Genomic DNA, 20,555 nt, shown 5'->3' on the forward strand with positions numbered 1-20,555 from the left:
GTTATCATACTGTTAACTGGGTTTAGATCACAAGTTGTACGGTGTGATTGGTGTGGCTGGTATGAGTCTTACCCGGGATTCAAAATCCTCCCTTATTGTGTACGCTCGTCCGGGCACAGTACCTAACTGGAGTCTGGAGGAGGGTCATGGGGGGAGGAGCCAGTGCACACCACCTGATCGGAAAAGCTTTACTTTTTGTGCCCTGTCTCCTGCGGAGCCGCTATTCCCCATGGTCCTTTCAGGAACCCCAGCATCCACTACGGACTCCGAGAAATAGATTTATCGGTAAGTAAAATCTTATTTTCTATATATAAAAGCTTTTTTTGGGAGAAAAGAAATAATGTGTCCTCGCCTTATGGCGTGAGGTGCGTGGCGAGACTTAGACGGGTAGTGATTCCTATGCTTGCATACTGTTTCCCGAATTTTGGGGCCCATTTATCAAAGAGTTTTAGCCATTTAAAACTCGGTGCATATGATAAATGGTGCTCCCAGCCAATCAGCTCCCAACTGTAATTTTCAAACACATGATAGTTAGGAGCTGATTGGCTGGAGCACCATTTATAATATACAATGAGTTTTAATTCGCTAAAACTCATTGATAAATAGGCCCATAAATCCTAAAATTTGTTTTTCCCACCGCTCTGGGGCTGCAGATCTCCTCGTGGTCAGGATTAGATTGGGGTTTCTTACATGAACAATAATATTCAAGTGGAGTGAGAAGTTCATTCTAAAACTTAAACCTTCCATCTATTATAAGTCCATTTTAATACATTTTCAGGTATGTTTTGGATGGTTTTTTTCTGGAATATCCACTCTCTTCTCAGCTTTCATTTATTTGCTGCTCTTTAACATTACCTTTTGTCATTTACTGGTAGTTTGTTGAATCCATTTGTACTTCCACCTGGAGAATATTAACTATAACCCTGGAGGTCCACTCCGACCCTGCAGGTTGGTTGGGTTTTCTGTTCTTCAGATGCTTCACCTATACTTCTCCAAATGTTTCTCAATAGAGGCCGAACGGTGAACATGCCAGTAAATAAACCCCTAAGAGTTATGTTTCCTAGGGTAGCAAAGAAGAAATCAGCTTTTCAGGGGTTGACCTTCTTCCTCAAGTACCTTATTTACTAACATTTTCCGTGTGATGCTTCTGATCCCCTCTGTTCATGTATACATTGGGAGGTTTAGGAGAAGACCCAGCTCCGAACAGAGTATTGCTCGGACGTATAGTTATAGAAACTTACATGTGCTCTGTGATCCACAGTTGCTTTTTTGGGGGGTTTCATAAAATATTGTAGACATTGGCATTTGTGATGCAGCCGTTGGGAGGGTTTCTGTCTGATAACTCTTCCATGCAGGTCATTTAGGTGTTAGCTACGCCAGTGGTTCCCAACCTCGGTCCTCAAGTACCCCCAACAGTTCCTGTTTTCCAGGTCACCTAGTAGTTGAACAGGTGTATTTATTACTCATTGTATCCTGTAAAGAGACCTGGAAAATATGAACTGTTGGAGGTACTTGAGGACCGCGGTTGGGAACCACTGAGCTACGCTGTTCTGTGGACTGCTGCTCTGGTATCCGCCCTCTGTGATCTGTGGGTTCTGCTTGTGTATCTGATTGATTTATGAGCAGGTTCATTAACAGTGTATCTAGGGTCTTCAAGATTGTCTATCGACTTCAACAGTTCCGTGTCTTCATGATGTCTCTAACAGTGGAGATTCCAAGCTAATAGTCTTCAGTTACTTTCTACAGCTTTGCCCTGTTTTGTAACCCTTTAACCATTTTTATTTTCTAAAGTCTCCAGTCATCCCCTTGGAGGGGTCTATGGTTGTATAGAAGCAGGAACAACATCCTTACTCGGGATTCCTGAGAGGTTGGAAGAGTCCGTGTTTATCCTTTGTTGTTGTCCTCAATTGGCTTAATTTAGGACCATACAAGCTAATCAAGTTTAATCGTTCTAAACTTTTGCACATTCCACATTTAGTTTATTTTCCCTGTTTGCTAAATTTAGCAGTTATATACTGTAGCACCTAAATACATCATGTGTAAGTTTGTACCTGGCAGATGTTGCGTAAGCCTCAAATTGTCTGTTAGGCTAAGTGGCCTGTTACATTGAGGTGTTCCGTTGCAATAAATACCGTTGCAAGCAGCCTTTCCTAAGCAGTCACGTTACAGGAGCTCTTACTTCCCTGGTAACTTGGAGCGGACAAAGTAGTTCTCTTTGGCAGAGATCCCTGTTCCTTTTACTCCTTCCTGTAGATGGATGAAAGTTGATGCCACCGTCCATGGTGTTATCTGCATGGCACAGCTCTCCGGCGATCTCTAGAGATGGAAGGGAATTGGATTGTGTAGCCAGTTAATGCAGTGAGGTCACCGCAGGCTGCAATGTGAGACTCTCCTGGCGAATTGGACATCACTGATCATGGGACTGGGAAATGTATCCTCGCTTCTCAGCACCACAGGCTGGCAGCTGCACGCTAATGCCTGCTGAATTATTAAACACTCCTCAGTCTTCCTCCTGCTGTTCTTCTGTGCTTTGCTTGTCTAACCTCCTCACAGTGAGGGAAGTTGTGGTCACAGGAGGCTTCCAAAGTGCTTGATCACCTTACTGCATAGTGTAGATCTTATGTCTCCCCCCAGCTCCCTGCTGCTCCGACTCAGCATTAGCTAGAAGTCATAATTCCATTCCAATGGTTACATTTACAGTATTGGGAAGGAGGTGAGAGTCTAAAGCCAGGTACTGGTGAGACGATGGGCCTGATTCTTAGCCTGAGGCAACCGGCTGCATACGCGGATGGCCGCAACAGCCGTATTTACTACATTATGCTGATGTTAGTATACACACAGCTTCATACATACGGTCACACCGCCAACTAGCTTTTCCTATCTGCAGCCGCAACCTTGATGAGCATTGGTACTTACACCAGTTCCATGCTGGGTGCACAAGATCTTTCAGAAACAGCATAGTCATGCCTCAGAGTAGCACGGAAGTCTGGTTATATATATGGCCAGGGTGTGGTATAGAAGATTTACACTGTCTAGATAGGCAGTCAATAGGTCTACTCCATATTGTCGACAGGGTCAAAAGGTCAACAGTGGTTAAGGTCAACATGACAATGGTTAAAACAAAAATGGGCGACATATTTTTGGGGAGGTTTTTGGCCACATCTTGTATATTTCATGTTCTGTGACCACCATCAGTAGAAACGTAGTTCCTCGTGGGTTTGCTTTGCTTGCCACGCTTTTGGCAAGGTGCCTCGCTCCACTACCGCTGCTCTCATCACAAGTTACTATTCCCAGTTGTAGTCCACGTGTATAGTAAATAAAGCAAATGTTAGGAAAATATGTGGAAAAAACAACATGTAGCAACCATTTGTGTGTCGACCTTTTGAACCTCTCGACTTTAAGCACTGTCGACCTTTCATCTGTTGACCTAATGCAGGTTGACCATATGGTGTCAACCTATTGGCTAACTAGACAATGTAGATCTTACATCCGGTTACCATATGGCCATGCCACTCTTAGATGGCTTCTTTTCGTGCGTTCACAAGGTAACTACACAGAGACGCCGATTTCACTACCAGATAGATCCAGCCATGCATGATGAGAACCTGTCACTTGCGTATCCTGCATCAAGGGTCGTATGCATGGTGGGCTGCTCTGTGCGTCTCATGCAAGAGCTGCGTCCGACTAAACATCAGACCCAATGTAACATACTGCAGTATGAGCTTCATACAGCACTTAGATTTGTGAGGTTCCACGAGGGCAGTTTACACATTGAGACCTGAGAGCCATGTAGGCAAGTGGGTTTGCACTAATAGCATTCAGCTTTTTCTTTCAGAACATCACACGTTCAGTTGGTCTCAGAGGATAGGTGGGGAGTACACATTGTTTGCACCATAATCCTTAGATCCCTATTTTACTACTGTGCATGTCTAAAATATACCATCCCTAATATTACCAGAGCATGACCCATGATGTCCCTTTTTTTTCCCGCAGTCTCTTTTGATTAGCATTCTTTTCCTTTGTGCTCTGTGCTCTTCTACGTTCCCTTACTTTCTGCCTGAAGCATGTTCTGTGAATGTCCTCCACCTCTCCTCCTAACCTGCTCTTACTGACTGAGTCAACGACTCCTTTCCTCTGTGAGATATGGCAATCGTGGCAGTGGAAGTCTCAGGCTACCGAGATGTCTGCTCTGGAAGCAAGACCACCATCATGCTAAACCCATTGTCATCTTCATCGGCCTCATTCAGCGGGGCTGGTGGAAGCCCTACTTCTCCGGTGTCATATCCTTCTACAGCTACAAATATCTGGCCAAACACCTTAAGACCAATGTAGACCTGTCTTTCATGGCTGTGTACTAGGGGTGGTTTGTGCACACGGGGTCTCTGTTTTCAGTAGATAAATGTATGTACGGCTGTTTCATGCCGCAAAGTGTGGTATTAAAGTCTGTTGCCAGCAAGATCAATGCAAAGTATTATTATTTAACATCCATAAAATACATTGCCCCTCCGATGGAAAAGTTAATTGGTAGTTAATATTTGAGAGCCAGTAGCCAGGGCTCCCTGTTCCATACTGTCTTATGGCTTTGGAACATTATAAGAATGAATATTGTCACCAATTCATGGCATCTGTTGTTGGGTTGTTGTTAATCCAATCTTTTAGTGATTTTACTGCTACCCGACTAGAGTACTTGACTTAATCCAGTAACATTTCTCAAATAGAACAGCAAGTTTTATGAATTATTCTGTAAAATGAAGGTTGAATTATCTACTCTTGAATTGACTCACCGGCTGACTGTGGCCTCCAGTTTATTTTACTCCTAGCTGTGTATATGGAGTGCCGGTGTGTTTGTCTCCAGTTGGTTGTAAGCAGTTGCTTAGAGTTTGTCACAGATAGTGCCTAACCCAACACTTTTTACCCCTTTTTGCAGTTCGGCGTGTGGCACCTCGGTTCTCCATCCCTCCTAGTAACCATGAAGTGATGCCAGGGGGCAGTGTAAACCTAACTTGTGTAGCAGTTGGCGCCCCCATGCCTTATGTAAAGTGGATGGCTGGCCTAGAGGAGCTTACCAAAGAAGATGAGATGCCCGTCGGCCGCAATGTTCTAGAACTCACCAATATCCGTGAATCTGCCAATTACACCTGCGTTGCCATCTCGTCTCTTGGCATGATTGAGGCTGTTGGCCAGATTACTGTGAAAGGTAAGCAGGCCTGGATACATCTGAGAAGGGAAGGGGGGGAGGGCAAACAATGGCATTGCAGAAAGAAGACATGTTAGATATGATGGGACTATACTATATATTCTGTATAATAATTTACTGTCTTTACCCTTTCCTGCTCTTGCAGCTTTGCCAAAGCCACCAGTAGCTGTCACTGTAACAGAGACAACAGCCACCAGCGTCACCTTGACTTGGGATTCTGGGAACCCTGAGCCACTTTCTTTTTATGTGATACAGTATAAGCCAAAGGCATTTGAAGGGTTATTCCAGGAGGTCGATGGCGTGGCTACAACTCGCTACAGCATTGGGGGGCTCAGCCCTTACTCAGAGTATGAGTTCCGCATCATTGCAGTTAACAACATTGGCCGAGGACCTCCAAGTGAAGTGGTAGAAGCTCAAACAGGAGAACAGGCTCCCTCGGGTCCTCCTTTGAGAGTCCAGGCCCGAATGCTTAGTTCCAGTACTATGATAGTTCAGTGGGATCCGCCAGAAGAAGCCAATGGACAAATTAGAGGGTTCCGGATATATTACACTTCAGACCAACATTTGCCCTTTAACATGTGGCAAAAGCACAATGTAGCAGATGGTTTCTTGACAACTATTGCAGGACTTACCACTGGGATCACGTACAGCATCCGTGTGCTGGCTTTCACCTCTGTGGGGGATGGTCCACCTTCAGATATGGTCCAAGTGAAGACCCAGCAGGGAGGTAAGTGTTTCATTGCAACTACAAACACTTCTGTGACCAACTGATAACATAGAGGAATACATAGGTCAGTTCGGCATCTCTCATAGTAACAAGGTGTGAGGAGCAGCTGTAACCTTCTCAGCACGCTGACCATTTCTACTGCTTTCTTCTGAATATGGTGACTAGTGGATGTTCTCCTGCTGTAAGCTCTAAGATGTATTGCATTGTCCATCATTTATTTGTGGCATGCTATCTAGTGCGTCACTGCAGTATGATAAAGAATAGAGATAATCGTGGCTCTGCAGTAAGTTGAGTCTTGCATTTCTATAGGGAGTTACTTATAGGAATTTTAAATCTTTCTCATGACTGTTATACCCCAGTTCCAGCACAGCCGATTAATTTCCAGGCAGAAGCCGAATCGGATACACGTATAATGCTCACCTGGCGCTACTCACCCCAAGATCGCATCACCTCATACGAGCTTCTGTACTGGGAAGGCCAGGATGGGTCACAAGTGAGTACCACCCAGAAACCAGAATCTCTAATGTTTGCAAAAAATGACAATATCTGAGGTATGACTATGCCAAATATCTGTATAATACAACGGGGCTTATCTAATTACATGGCCCAAAACCAAATGTGCTGTGTAACAAGCTGATATATGGTTGCTATGGGTAACAGCACATGACATTTCATTGGTGGCTTTTGAAAACAACACATGACATGATGGGTTGCTATTAGTTACAGCACAACATATCATTGGTTGCTATGGATAACAGCATATGACATTTCATTGGTTGCTATGGGCAACATTACACGACCTCTGATTGCTGTGGCTAGCAGCACATGGCGTATTTGGGGGAGGGAGACCTTAAATATGTTTGAATAATGCCCACATGAACAGCAATCATTTCACATACAGTATGTGTGTGTAGATCTGACTCTGCCAGCCATTGACATCCACACGATATCTGATTGGTTACTGTGGGTAACAGCACGTGGCCTCTGATTACTATGGGTAACATCACATGACATCTAGTTGGTTGCTATAGGTAACAGCACGTAACATCACAGAATATGCCTTTTAGAGAGTGAGGGAGTAGAGATTTTACAAGTAACACCTAATAACATAATGAGATTTTTAATGGAAAAAGTCCGGAACATTCTGAGAGTAACTATACAGGAAATATCTTACTACATGTGCAGAAATAGCTGAAGGTGATGTTTCTGACACCACTTATTGCTGGTGAGCGCACGTAATTACCCCTGATCTCTGTCGTTATGTGATGTATAAGCCGTGGCCAAACAAGTTGCCCGTTTCTACTTGTGACATGCTTTAATGTTGTATCTTTGCAGCAAAAGGTGACTTTTGCTCCATCATCATCTTACGCAGTTGAGGGACTGAAGCCCGACACCCTGTACAGTTTCCAGCTGGCGGCTTGGTCTTCAATGGGGCTTGGCGTTTACACGCCTGCAATCCAGGCCAGGACGGCACAGTCCAGTAAGTGTCTGTGTGTGTGTTAGTTATGGGGATATGGTGTGTGTGTCTGGAATAAAGGGGCTTAGCTCAGTATCTGGAGGTGTCCGTACACATGGGGTCAGCCTGGAGTATCTAAACCTGATCCCTACACAAGGGTAAGTTTGTAGTGTTGCATGCTATTGTGCGATATTGGCACCCACCCTCCAGCAACAAGGCCATACGGCACCCTACTGCTTGCTTACAGAATGATGACGATAACTCACAAGAGCTGGACACAGAATGTGCCTGGGTTACACCAGGAGAGAACAGTAGTATATGTGTCTGGGTTACATCAGGAGAGAACAGTAGTATATGTGTCTGGTTACACCAGGAGAGAACAGTAGTATATGTGACTGGTTTCACCAGGAGAGAACAGTAGTATATGTGCCTGGGTTACACCAGGAGAGAACAGTAGTATATGGGCCTGGGTTACACCAGGAGAGAACAGTAGTATATGGGCCTGGGTTACACCAGGAGAGAACAGTAGTATATGTGCCTGGGTTACACCAGGAGAGAACAGTAGTATATGTGCCTGGGTTACACCAGGAGAGAACAGTAGTGTATACGCCTGGGATTACACCAGGAGAGAACAGTAGTATATGTGCCTGGGTTACATGTCATTGTTCTGAAACTCCAAATAATTCCATTTCCAATAGAATATAATGCATATCTACAGATTGTTCTACCCCCAACTGGGATTGCTGCCGCTCCTGTATGTGCTCCCGTTTCTTTTATGTGTGTGACATGCATGCAGGAAGAGTGATACAGAGAACCTGCATGCAGGCAGCTTGTTACTGATGACATATCATTACATATTTACGTGCTACATTATTGCTTATACTGCATCATCTGGTTGTGTCACTGTTACACTGTTCTGTCACCAATAGCAACTGTTTACTGGATCATAATGGAGTATTGTTTTATAGCAGTGTCCTCTCTGCTGTGTTTTAATATGTGATATATCACCGACAATGGTGGTCATTCCGAGTTGATCGCTCGCTAGCAGTTTTTAGCAGCCGTGCAAACGCTATGCCGCCTCCCACTGGGAGTGTATTTTAACTTAGCAGAAGTGCGAACGAAAGGATCGCAGAGCCGCGGCAAAGTTTTTTTGGGTAGTTTTAGAGAAGCTCAATACCTACTCAGCGCTTGCGATGACTTCAGACTGTTCAGTTTTGACGTCACAAACACGCCCTGCGTTCGGCCAGCCACGCCTGCGTTTTTCCTGGCACGCCTGCGTTTTTCAGAACACTCCCTGAAAACGGTCAGTTGACACCCAGAAACGCCCCTTTCCTGTCAATCACTCTGCGGCAGCCAGTGCCACTGAAATGCTTCGTTAGACCCTGTGTAAAACGACATAGTTCGTTGTAATAGTACGATGCGCGTGCGCATTGCGCCGCATACGCATGCGCAGAAGTGCAGTTTTTTTGCCTCATCGCTGCACAGCGAACGAATGCAGCTAGCGTTCAACTCGAATATGCCATATTGAGATCCAGGGTAGGACCAAGGCTGTAGAACTTCAGTAGTTGTAGAACTAGCAGCTCCAGCATGTCCAATCAGGCCATATGTTTTTTTTTTTTATGTTGTGGATCTACAAGTTCCAGCATGCCCTGAGGCCATGATGGAATTTGTAGTTCCGCTAATCTGAAGTGCTCAGATTGCCTTGCTCTGGGGCCATAGTTAGTGGCTTGTGGGCAGTCGGTTTCCCCATGAAGGTGCATTGCTGAGAGCAGAAGGAGAGTGTTACGTAGTAAGACGTCTTGGAGGTAAACAGTCTTGCTATTGGTACCAGTGTAACAGGCTGTGTTTTATTTTGCATCCCTGTCATTGTGCATCATGTTCATCTTCCTCCCCTTGCCTGCGTTTTTTTTTTTTGTTTCTTTCATCCTCAGCACCATCTGCCCCGCCACAGGATGTGGAGTCTACCAGTCTTAGCTCCACCGCCATCCGGGTAAGTTGGGTGGCTCCGCCGGTCTCCAGCCGCAATGGGGCCCTGACCCGCTATTCTCTGGCCTATCAAGCCGTGGCTGGGGAGGACACATCCCGGCATGTTGTGGACAGTATCCCACCAGACTTATCCAGTTGGGAGATCAAGGATCTGGAGAAGTGGACAGAGTACAGAGTATGGGTGCGAGCCCATACAGACGTAGGGGCCGGGCCTGAGAGCTCCCCCGTCATTGTGCGGACAGATGAGGATGGTAAGTGCCCGGGATCCAATCTCACCTATCTGCACAATGGGCATCTCTCTCACCTGCTTATCTCACTCCTCTCAACTCTCCTGAGACACAGCGCGGAGCTGGTGGCTTTCACCCTTTCATGTCCTGATTCTTCTCCTGTCCTCTGTGGAGGAAATCACTGCACTGACAACATTGTTTGAAGTGACGGCATGAATGAACAGAGCTTAGAAGGAGGTATTTCAGACACGCCGTCTTTAGTTTTAGTACAGGCTGTTCAAGTAAATATGAATTCCAAATAGCTGTCCACATCCAAAGTGATAATATGATACGTCTAATAAAGACATCGCACGTAATACAAGTGAACTGTTACATTTTAAATATGGGAAGTTTAATGGCGTTGGATGACCCCTTTTGTTACCAGCCATTGGACCCCTTGAATGTAGACGTGCCAAACTTTAGAGGGTGGCAGGTGATTGCGTATAAGTGGTATCCAGCCAGTCCCTGCTGCGCTCTCTGATCTAGAACGTCTTACCAAGTACCAGCTGGTAAGCCAGGGGTGGTCCAACCCGCTTACCGCAGCTTATTACTATTCATGCTGTACCTCAAGCAGTGCTGGGCGGTGTTTCACCTTTCCTTGGTAGTCTAGAACCTCTATGTGGCCTGTTTTCTGTTTCACTATTCTGCGCACTTTGAGTGAAGGGTTTATTGCTATGTTCCTGTCTTACTCCAGTGCCCAGTGCACCACCTAGGAAGGTGGAGGTGGACTCTGTGAACTCCACATCTGTGCGTGTGACCTGGAAGTCGCCTCTTCCCACCAAGCAGAACGGCCAGATACGGGGTTACCAGGTGACTTACGTACGCTTGGAAGGTGGAGAACCTCGGGGAAACCCCATCATTAAGGATGTCATGCTGGCTGAAGCTCAGGTAAGGATGTGACATGCCCACCTACTGCTGAGACTATTCAGATGATGCCCAAATAATGCGCATTCAGAAGCCACCAAGATTTGGACTTAGACATTGGGTCTCCACTTTTCACCCTCCTTCCCATCTAACTAATCCGTCCCAGGTTGCAGCACTCACAGTGGAGTGTTCTGCAATGTAAAGCATGTATCCTCTATGTAGCAGCACTAATAATAACCGCACATTCCTTACATGCCCACAACCCCCCACTAACTGTATCTCCCAAGTAACATCCTGTAAGTACCACGCCTGCTGTTGTAACCCATTGATCCTTTGCCTGCATATCCCACTTACCCCTCTTCTCTCTGTCCCTACCAGTGGAGACCTGAGGAGTCCGCAGATTACGTGAGTATCTCATGTTTGGCATCTGTGGGCAGATTGCGTGATCGCATTGTGTCTGCAGAGAGCAGGGGGCTGTCACAGACCTGGACATCAAGCCGTATCAACCCATCTCTAATTAGTATAACTTACAGTTGACCTACACTTCCCATTTCCAATAATCCAATATAAATTTGTGCAGGTGACTCTGTATTAAAACCACCATAGCTTTTGTTGCTATATACGGTGACTCCACTTCCTCAGTATCATTGGCAGTTTTTTTTTTTTTTCAAACTACCAGGATAGCTGCTTAATTTGTCTCCTCTCTATCATGTGTCGTAAGAAAGAGTGGAAGACGAGACAAATTATTAAATGAGCAATGTGGTTTTAATATACCCCTGTAAGGGAATATACTCTGATGCCCCTTTTTAAGGGCGAGGGTGTAATCTCACCCATATCAGCAGAAGATCTCACCCGCAATATATACCAGTCAGGGGAGGGCAGTGAGGTCTCTGACAGCCCCATGTTGTTGCTGCATAATCATTGGTTCAATGACGGGATTCTGCATTCTATAGCCTGCTGGATACATCCTCTCTCTTTCTTTCTCTTCTCTGCTTCTCGCCTCTCCAGTCCTGGTATCGGGCATGGAGAGGGGTACAGTTCTTGCATGGAGATTAGGGTTTGATCAGGGCTCAGGACTACAAGGGACTGGTTATCATCTCCGACACTCTCCCTTCTGTGTGGTTGTGATTCTCAGCGGATAATCATGGGTCATAATGATTGTTTTCGTGCAAATTGCATTTCACTGTGTCATATTCCTCCATTGCTAAATCACAAATGTATGGCAGTATTTCTGTGTTTTCACTAGGCCCGCCCAGTTTATTGCAAGTTACACGATAAACGCTGCAACGTCCACTCCTTGCAGAATTGCTAAGATCTTCTATCGATAATTATTCTACAGAGCACAGGAATATTTTTTGCTTTCCTCCTCACATAAGTGATTTGCAGCGTACTGAGCCACTTATCCCCTCAGAGCGAGGTTCCAACCTTTGAAATATAGCTGAATATACGTTACGTGTTCCCACAGCTCCCCCTCCTGTTTGAATGGAGTACTGCAGCCATGCTTTGAGTAATCCTTGTTGGCTTGTTTTGTTTTTTTCCCTACACATTTCAGGAATCGGTGATAACTGGGCTCGCTCCAGAGACCACCTATTCCATCACAGTGGCTGCTTACACCACGAAAGGAGATGGTGCGCGGAGTAAACCCAAAATTGTGACCACTACAGGAGCTTGTGAGTACCACCAGAGAGTGATTGTAAATGTAAATAGATCGGGCTGATTGTGCAGTGTCTGTATGTGCGTCTTTTTGCCATAGTTGCGCCTGCGTCTTTATACTAATACTGCTACAAGCACTTGAGCATCTTTAGAAGCTGAAAAACCGCAATGTGCTCCTTTTAGTCGCACCATTCCCATGCTACGTGCAGATTCTCCATCAGTGGGGGTGATTCCAAGTTGATCGCAGCAGGAATTCTGTTAGCAATTGGGCAAAACCATGTGCACTGCAGGGGAGGCAGATATCGCAGAGAGAGCTAGATTTGGGTGGGGTGTGTTCAATCTGCAATCTAATTTGCAGTGTAAAAATAAAACAGCCAGTATTTACCCTGCACAGAAATAAAATAACCCACCCAAATCTAACACTCTCTGCAAATGTTATATCTGCCACACCTGCAGTGCACATGGTTTTGCCCAACTGCTAAAAAATTTCCTGCTGCGATCAACTTGGAATTACCCCCAGTGCATGATCACCAATGGGAGCAATTAATCATCTGAGTTCCCAACAAATTATGCAACACGCCTACGACACTGCCGTCACACACCCATAAAGATGGTAGATTTTTGTGTATTTGAATAGTACCCGCCGGGAATGTCCAGTACATTTATAATAAACTTTGGATACCGTGGCCTTCCATGGCTGCTGTGACTCTGGGGGTTATTCAAGTTTGTTAGCAAACTAAAAAAGCACACTAATGGACAAAACCATGTTGCACTGCAGGTGGGGTAGATGTAACATGTGCAGAAAGATTTAGATTTGGGTGGGTTATTTTGTTTCTGTGCAGGGTAAATACTGGCTGCTTTAGTTTTACATTGCAATTTAGATTTCAGTTTGAACACACCCCACCCAAATCTAACTCTCTCTGCACGTTACATCTGCCCCACCTGCAGTGCACATGGTTTTGCCCATTAGTGTGCTTTTTTGGTTTGCTAACAAACCTGAATAAGGCGCTCTGCACGTACACACCATGGAGTGCATGCGCTGTGCAACTTTTGTGCGCAGTTGAAAAATACCGTCCATTTGCGCAAATATTGGCGTGACTCAGAAACAAAATCTCATGTCTTTTAATAATGAGAATATATGTTTCTCTAACGTCCTAGTGGATGCTGGGAACTCCGTAAGGACCATGGGGAATAGCGGGCTCCGAAGGAGGCTGGGCACTCTAGAAAGATCTTAGACTACCTGGTGTGCACTGGCTCCTCCCACTATGACCCTCCTCCAAGCCTCAGTTAGATTTCGTGCCCGGCCGAGGTTGGATGCACACTAGGGGCTCTCATGAGCTCTTAGAAAGTTATAGTCTTAGAATTTGTTATTTTCAGTGAGACCTGCTGGCAACAGGCTCACTGCAGCGAGGGACTAAGGGGAGAAGAAGCGAACTCGCCTGCTTGCAGCCGGATTGGGCTTCTTAGGCTACTGGACACCATTAGCTCCAGAGGGATCGACCGCAGGCCCAGCCTTGATGTTCGGTCCCGGAGCCGCGCCGCCGTCCCCCTTACAGAGCCAGAAGCAAGAAGATGGTCCGGAAAATCGGCGGCATGAAGACTCTGTCTTCACCAAGGTAGCGCACAGCACTGCAGCTGTGCGCCATTGCTCCTCTCACACACTTCACACTCCGGTCACTGAGGGTGCAGGGCGCTGGGGGGGGGCGCCCTGAGGCAGCAATAAAAACACCTTGGCTTGCTAAAATACCTCAATATATGGCCCCAGGGGCTATATATGAGGTAAATACCCCTGCCAGAATTCCATAAAAAACGGGAGAATAGGCCGCGAAAAAGGGGCGGAGCCTATCTCCTCAGCACACTGGCGCCATTTTTCCCTCACAGCTCGGCTGGAGGGAAGCTCCCTGGCTCTTCCCTGCAATTCTACAGTACAGTAAGAGGGAAAAGAGAGGGGGGGCATTAAAATTGGCACTGTATACAGTATATTATATAAAAGCTATTAGGGACATAACTCAGTTAGTCCCTGTATATATATATATATATATATATAGCGCTCTGGTGTGTGCTGGCATACTCTTACTCTGTCCCCCCAAAGGGCTTTTGTGGGTCCTGTCCTCGTTTAGAGCATTCCCTGTGTGTCTGCGGTGTGTCGGTACGGCTGTGTCGACATGTTGAATGAGGAGGCTTATATGGTGACAGAACAGAGGCCGATATATGTGATGTCGCCCCCTGTGGGGCCGACACCAGAGTGGATGGATAGGTGAAAGGTATTAACCGACAGTGTCAACTCCTTACATAAAAGGGTGGATGACGTAACAGCTGTGGGACAGCCGGCTTCGCAGCCCGCGCCTGCCCAGGCGTCTCAAAGGCCATCAGGGGCTCAAAAACGCCGGCTCTCTCAGATGGCAGACACAGATGTCGACACGGAGTCTGACTCCAGTGTCGACAAGGTGGAGACATATACACAATCCACTAGGAACATCCGTGACGTGATCCCGGCAATAAAAAATGTGTTATACATTTCTGACATTAATCCAAGCACCTCTAAAAATGGGTTTTAGGTTTGGGGAGAAAAAACAGGCAGTGTTTTGTTCCCCCATCAGATGAATAAATGAAGTGTGTGAAAGCGTGGGTTCCCCCGTTAAGAAAGTTACTGATGGCGTACCCTTTCCCGCCAGGTGGATAAGTTACGCTGGGAGATATCCCCTAGGGTGGATAAGGCGCTCACACGTTTGTCAAAAAAGGTGGCACTGCCGTCTTAGGATACGGCCACTTTAATAGGTACCTGTTGATAAAAAACAGGAGGCTATCCTGAAGTCTGTATTTACACACTCAGGTACTAGACTGAGACCTGCAGATAGTGCTGCTGCAGCGTGGTCGGTGACCCTGTCAAACAGGGATACTAGTTGGCAAACATAAAAACATATTAAAGACGTCGTCTTATATATGGGGGATGCACAGAGGGATATTTTGCCGGCTGGCATCCAAAATAAATGTAATGTCCATTCTGTCAGGAGGGTATTAGAGACCTGTCACTGGACAGGTGATGCGGACTTAAAAAGCGCATAGAGAGCCTTATAAGGGTGAGGAATTATTTGGGGATGGTCTCTGGGACCTCGTATCCACAGCAACTGCTGGGAAGAAATAATTTTACCTCAGGTTTCCTCACAGACAAAGGTACAGTCCTTTCGGCTTCAGAAAAGCAAGCGGGTCAAATGGCGCTTCCTTTCTGTACAGAGACAAGGGTAGAGGGAAAAAAGCTGCACCAGTCAGCCTGTTCCCAGAATGAAGATTCTTCCCCCGCCTCCTGTGAGGCCACACCATGACGCGGGTGCTCCACAGGTGTAGCCAGGTACGGTGGGGGGCCGTCTCAAAAATTTCAGCAATTAGTGGGCTCGCTCACAGGTGGATCCCTGTTTCTTTCAAGTAGTATTTCAGGGGTACAAGCTGGTATTCGAGATGTCTCCCCCCAGCCGTTTCCTAAAATATGCCTTGCTGACAACTCCCTCAGGCAGGGAGGCTGTGCTAGAGGCAATTAATAAGCGGTATTCCCAGCAGGTAATACTCAAGGTGCCCCTACTTCAACAAGGACGGGGTTACTATTCCACACGGGTTGGGGTACCGAAACCGCATGGTTCGGTGTGACCCATTTTATATTTAAAATACTTGAACACAAAAATTCAAGTTCAAGATGGAATCGCTCAGGGCGGTTATTCCAAGCCTGGACGAGGGGGATTACATGGTATCCTGGGACATCAAGGATGCTTACCTGCATGTCCCCATTTACCATCCTCGCCAGGAGTACCTCAGATTTGTGGTACAGGATTACCATTACCAAGTCCAGACACTGCCGTTTGGACTGTACATGGCACCGAGGGTGTTTTATCAAGGTAATGGCCGAAATGTTGATACTCCTTCAAAAAAAAAAGGGAGTTGTAATTATCCCGTACTTGGACAATCTCGTTATAAGGGCGAGGTCCAAGGAGCAGTTGGTAGTCGGGGTAGCACTATTTTGGAAAGTGCTACAACAGCATGGTTGGATTCTAAACAGTCCAAAGTCCCAGCTGGTTCCTATGACACGTCTACTGTTCCTGGGGATGGTTCTGGACATAAACCAGAAATAGTGTTTCTCCCGGAGGAGAAAGCCAAGGAGTTGTCATCTCTAGTCAGAGACCTCCTGAAGCCAAAATAGGTAGCGGTGCATCATTGCACGCGAGTCCTGGGAAAAATGGTAGCTTCCTACGAAGCAATCCCATTAGGCAGGTTCCATACAAGAACTTTTCAGAGGGACCTGTTGGACAAGTGGTCCGGATCGCATCTTCCGATGCATAGGCTGATAACCCTGTCTCCAAGGACCAGGGTATCTCTACTGTGGTGGCTGCAGAGTGCCCATCTTCAAGAGGGCCGCAGGTTCGGCATACAGGACTAGGTCCTAGTGACCATGGATTCCAGCCTTTGAGGCTGGGAGGCAGTCACACAGGGAAGAAATTTCCAGGGACTTTGGTCAAGTCAGGTTATTTCCCTACACATAAATATTCTGGACCTGAGGGCCATTTACAATGCCCTGAGGCCGGCAAGGCCTCTGCTTCAAAACCAGCCGGTACTGATCCAATCAGACAACATCACGGCAGTCGCCCATGTAAACCAACAGGGCGGCACAAGAAGCAGGATGGCGATGGCAGAAGCCACAAGGATTCTCCGATAGGCGGAAAATCATGTGTTAGCACTGTCAGCAGTGTTCATTCCCGGAGTGGACAACTGGGAAGCAGATCTTCTCAACAGACACGACCTCCACCCGGGAGAATGGGGACTTCCTCCAGAAGTCTTCCAATAGGATTGTACACCATTGGGAAAGGCCACAGGTGGACATGATGGCGTCCCGCCTCAACAAAAAGCTATAAAAGATATTGCACCGGGTCAAGGGACCCTCAGGCGATAGCTATGGACGCTCTGGTAACACCGTGGGTGTACCAGTCGGTTTATGTGTTCTCCCCTCTGCCTCTCATACCAAAGGTACTGAGAATAATAAGAAGGCGAGGAGTAAGAACGATACTCGTGGATGGCCAAGAAGAGCTTGGTACCCAGAACTTCAAGAATTTATATCAGAGGACCCATGGCCTCTGCCACTCAGACAGGACCTGCGGCAGCAGGGGCCCTGTCTGTTCCAAGACTTACCGCGGCTGCGTTTGTTGGCATGGCGGTTGAACGCCGGATCCTGAAGGAAAAGGGCATTCCGGAGGAAGTCATTCCTACGCTTACTAAAGCCAGGAAAGAGGTTACAGCAACTCATTATCACCGCATATGGCGAAAATATGTTGCATGGTGTGAGGCCGAAAGGGCCCCAACAGAGGAATTTCAACTAGGTCGATTTCTGCATTTCCTGCAAGCAGGAGTGACTATGGGCCTTGAAATTGGGTTCCATTAAGGTACAGATCTCGGCTCTGTCGATTTTCTTTCAAAAAGAACTAGCTTCAGTACCTGAAGTTCAGACATTTATAAAAGGAGTGCTGCAGAGTCAGCCCCCGTTTGTGCCTCCTGTGGCACCTTGGGATCTCAACGTGGTGTTGAGTTTCTTAAAATCACATTGGTTTGAACCACTAAAAACCGTGGATCTGAAATATCTCACGTGGAAGGTGGTTATGTTATTGGCCTTGGCTTCTGCCAGGCGAGTATCAAAGTTGGCGGCTTTGTCTTGTAAAAGCCCTTATTTGATTTTCCATATGGATAGGGCAGAATTGAGGACTCGTCCCCAGTTTCTCCCAAAGGTGGTGTCAGCGTTTCACCTGAACCAGCCTATTGTGGTGCCTAGGCTACTAGGGACTTGGAGGACTCCAAGTTGCTAGACGTTGTCAGGGCACTGGAAATATATGTTTCCAGAACGGCTAGAGTCAGAAAATCTGACTCGCTGTTTATCCTATATGCACCTAACAAACTGGGTGCTCCTGCTTCTAAGCAGACTATTGCTCGTTGGATTTGTAGTACAATTCAGCTTGCACATACTGTGGCAGGCCTGCCACAGCCAAAATCTGTCAATGCCCATTCCACAAGGAAGGTGGGCTCATCTTGGGCGGCTGCCCGAGAGGTCTCGGCTTTACAACTTTGCCGAGCAGCTACTTGGTCAGGGGCAAACACGTTTGCAAAATTCTACAAATTTGATACCCTGGCTGAGGAGGACCTGGAGTTTTCTCATTCAGTGCTGCAGAGTCATCCGCACTCTCCCGCCCGTTTGGGAGCTTTGGTATAATCCCCATGGTCCTTACGGAGTTCCCAGCATCCACTAGGACGTTAGAGAAAATAAGAATTTACTCACCTGTAATTCTATTTCTCGTAGTCCGTAGTGGATGCTGGGCGCCCATCCCAAGTGCGGTTTATCTGCAATACTTGTACATAGTTATTGTTAACTAAATCGGGTTATTGTTGAGCCATCTGTTGAGAGGCTCTATTGTTTTATACTGTTAACTGTGTTTCATATCACGAGTTGTACGGTGTGATTGGTGTGGCTGGTATGAGTCTTACCCGGGATTCAAAATCCTTCCTTATTGTGTACGCTCGTCCGGGCACAGTACCTAACTGAGGCTTGGAGGAGGGTCATAGTGGGAGGAGCCAGTGCACACCAGGTAGTCTAAGATCTTTCTAGAGTGCCCAGCCTCCTTCGGAGCCCGCTATTCCCCATGGTCCTTACGGAGTTCCCAGCATCCACTACGGACTACGAGAAATAGAATTACCGGTGAGTAAATTCTTATTTTTTTTATTTCACGGTTTACCTGCTAGAATTATAATATATTGTATGGCTATAGTACTTTCATGAAGTAAGAGATTGGAAGTGCTTTGTTGCACATTCACGTCTAAATTCATTAGAAACTATTACTAAGTAGATTTTGGTAAGTTTTGTGTTTGAACGAGCAGGTCGGCTGCATTTGTTGCTGAAGGTATCTCCCCAGCAGTTCCACATAGGACCTTTGGGATAATATAAACATACAGTCATGTCAGTAGCTGATAGATCTACATCTCTATGGTTTGCAGTGCTTGGGAAGCCCAGTATGGTGATTGACACAACATCTCAGAACACGGCTCTCATTCAGTGGCACCCGCCCAGAGAAATAGTGGGAGAGCTGCTTGGATACCGCCTGCAGTATAAACGCGTGGACGAGGAGAGGTTCATCACTATGGACTTTGGCAAGAACCAGTATCACTACACAGTGACCAAACTGCACAAGGGGGCCACCTACGTCATCAAACTGTGCGCCAAGAACCGGGCCGGCTTCGGGGAGGAAATCGAGAAGGAGATCTCTACACCGGAGGACGTGCCCAGCGGGTTCCCACAAAACCTGCAGGTGGTCGGACTCACCACATCCACTACAGAAGTGTCCTGGGATCCACCCGTGCTGGCGGAACGCAATGGGGACATCACCAACTACACCGTGGTGTATCGGGACATCAACAGTCCACAGGAGCTCACAAACATCACCCGTGACACTCGCATTACACTGGTCAACCTCAAGCCAGACACTACTTATGATATTAAGGTCAGGGCAAGAACTGGGAAGGGAGCCGGACCTCTGAGCCCCAGCATACAGTCACGCACCATGCCTGTGGATCAAGGTAAGGATCATAGGAGGACAAGGGCTTCTCCATTGCAGTAGCTATGTGTTATGTGGAGTTGTGACAGACAGCCTATTTTTCTTCTCCTTGTAGTGTTTGCTAAGAACTTCAGAGTGAACGCTGTGATGAAAACATCGGTCTTGCTGAGTTGGGAAGTTCCGGACTCATACAAGCCTGCCGTGCCTTTTAAGGTCAGCGTTCCAGATCAGGAGGCTCCCAGTGCTTCTCTGTAATGTTATTCTGCTTGACGTGGATGCACACACAGGACTCAGGATCGAGTCGTGGAACATTGGCTGAGGACACTCTGTAGTCTGAGCTTTATAATGGTTTCATCGCAGTGCAGTTATTTGTCTACACCAAGTATCTCCTGGCATTCGCTGTGTTATGGTGTCCTCACAGCTGGGTCTACTGGTGGCTTGTTGTCACTACTAACCAAAATGTGGATTATTTATGCAGAGAGTCAGAGCCAATGATACTTCTGTATTAATCATTACGTATTGTAACAAGTGTCTCCTCATAGACCCTGAAACCAAACGTTATTGTGCTACTTTACAAACACACAAGAGAAAGCGGTCTGGAATGTCATTTAGCTTGAGTGATCTCTTGAATCTATTAAACCTAAACACTACACCAAGATGAGCACATTTCTAAAACACCAATTGGTCCACATCCCCTGCCAACCCCACCCCCCGAGACAAGCCCAGGTTCCTTTGAGAAAAGCGGGCCCAGGTCATCTGAGCCCCCTTCAGTATATGTCACATTAGTTGTATGGTGTGGTGTTCCCCTCCCACCCGCCACACTCAGCTT

The 20,555-nt window shown here is 46.7% G+C and overlaps 1 protein-coding gene across 19 annotated transcripts in view; it reads left to right on the top strand.

Annotated features, from left to right (window-relative positions):
• PTPRF (protein tyrosine phosphatase receptor type F) overlaps positions 1 to 20,555 on the top strand; it is a 1,358,330-nt gene that overhangs the window by 1,272,447 nt on the left and 65,328 nt on the right. For 12 of the 19 annotated variants that reach the window (XM_063939338.1, XM_063939337.1, XM_063939340.1 and 9 more), the window contains 10 exons: positions 4,928 to 5,197; positions 5,343 to 5,924; positions 6,284 to 6,417; positions 7,260 to 7,404; positions 9,312 to 9,617; positions 10,327 to 10,520; positions 10,875 to 10,901; positions 12,049 to 12,166; positions 19,170 to 19,748; positions 19,842 to 19,939. In XM_063939338.1, the coding sequence (XP_063795408.1) occupies positions 4,928 to 5,197; positions 5,343 to 5,924; positions 6,284 to 6,417; positions 7,260 to 7,404; positions 9,312 to 9,617; positions 10,327 to 10,520; positions 10,875 to 10,901; positions 12,049 to 12,166; positions 19,170 to 19,748; positions 19,842 to 19,939 (2,453 nt within the window). The remainder of the gene's footprint in view (positions 1 to 4,927; positions 5,198 to 5,342; positions 5,925 to 6,283; positions 6,418 to 7,259; positions 7,405 to 9,311; positions 9,618 to 10,326; positions 10,521 to 10,874; positions 10,902 to 12,048; positions 12,167 to 19,169; positions 19,749 to 19,841; positions 19,940 to 20,555) is intronic. The other 7 variants (XM_063939347.1, XM_063939349.1, XM_063939351.1 and 4 more) reach the window with 3 other exon arrangements.

This window comes from Pseudophryne corroboree, chromosome 9 (genome assembly GCF_028390025.1).
Source record: "Pseudophryne corroboree isolate aPseCor3 chromosome 9, aPseCor3.hap2, whole genome shotgun sequence".
NCBI classification, from domain to species: Eukaryota; Metazoa; Chordata; class Amphibia; order Anura; family Myobatrachidae; genus Pseudophryne; species Pseudophryne corroboree.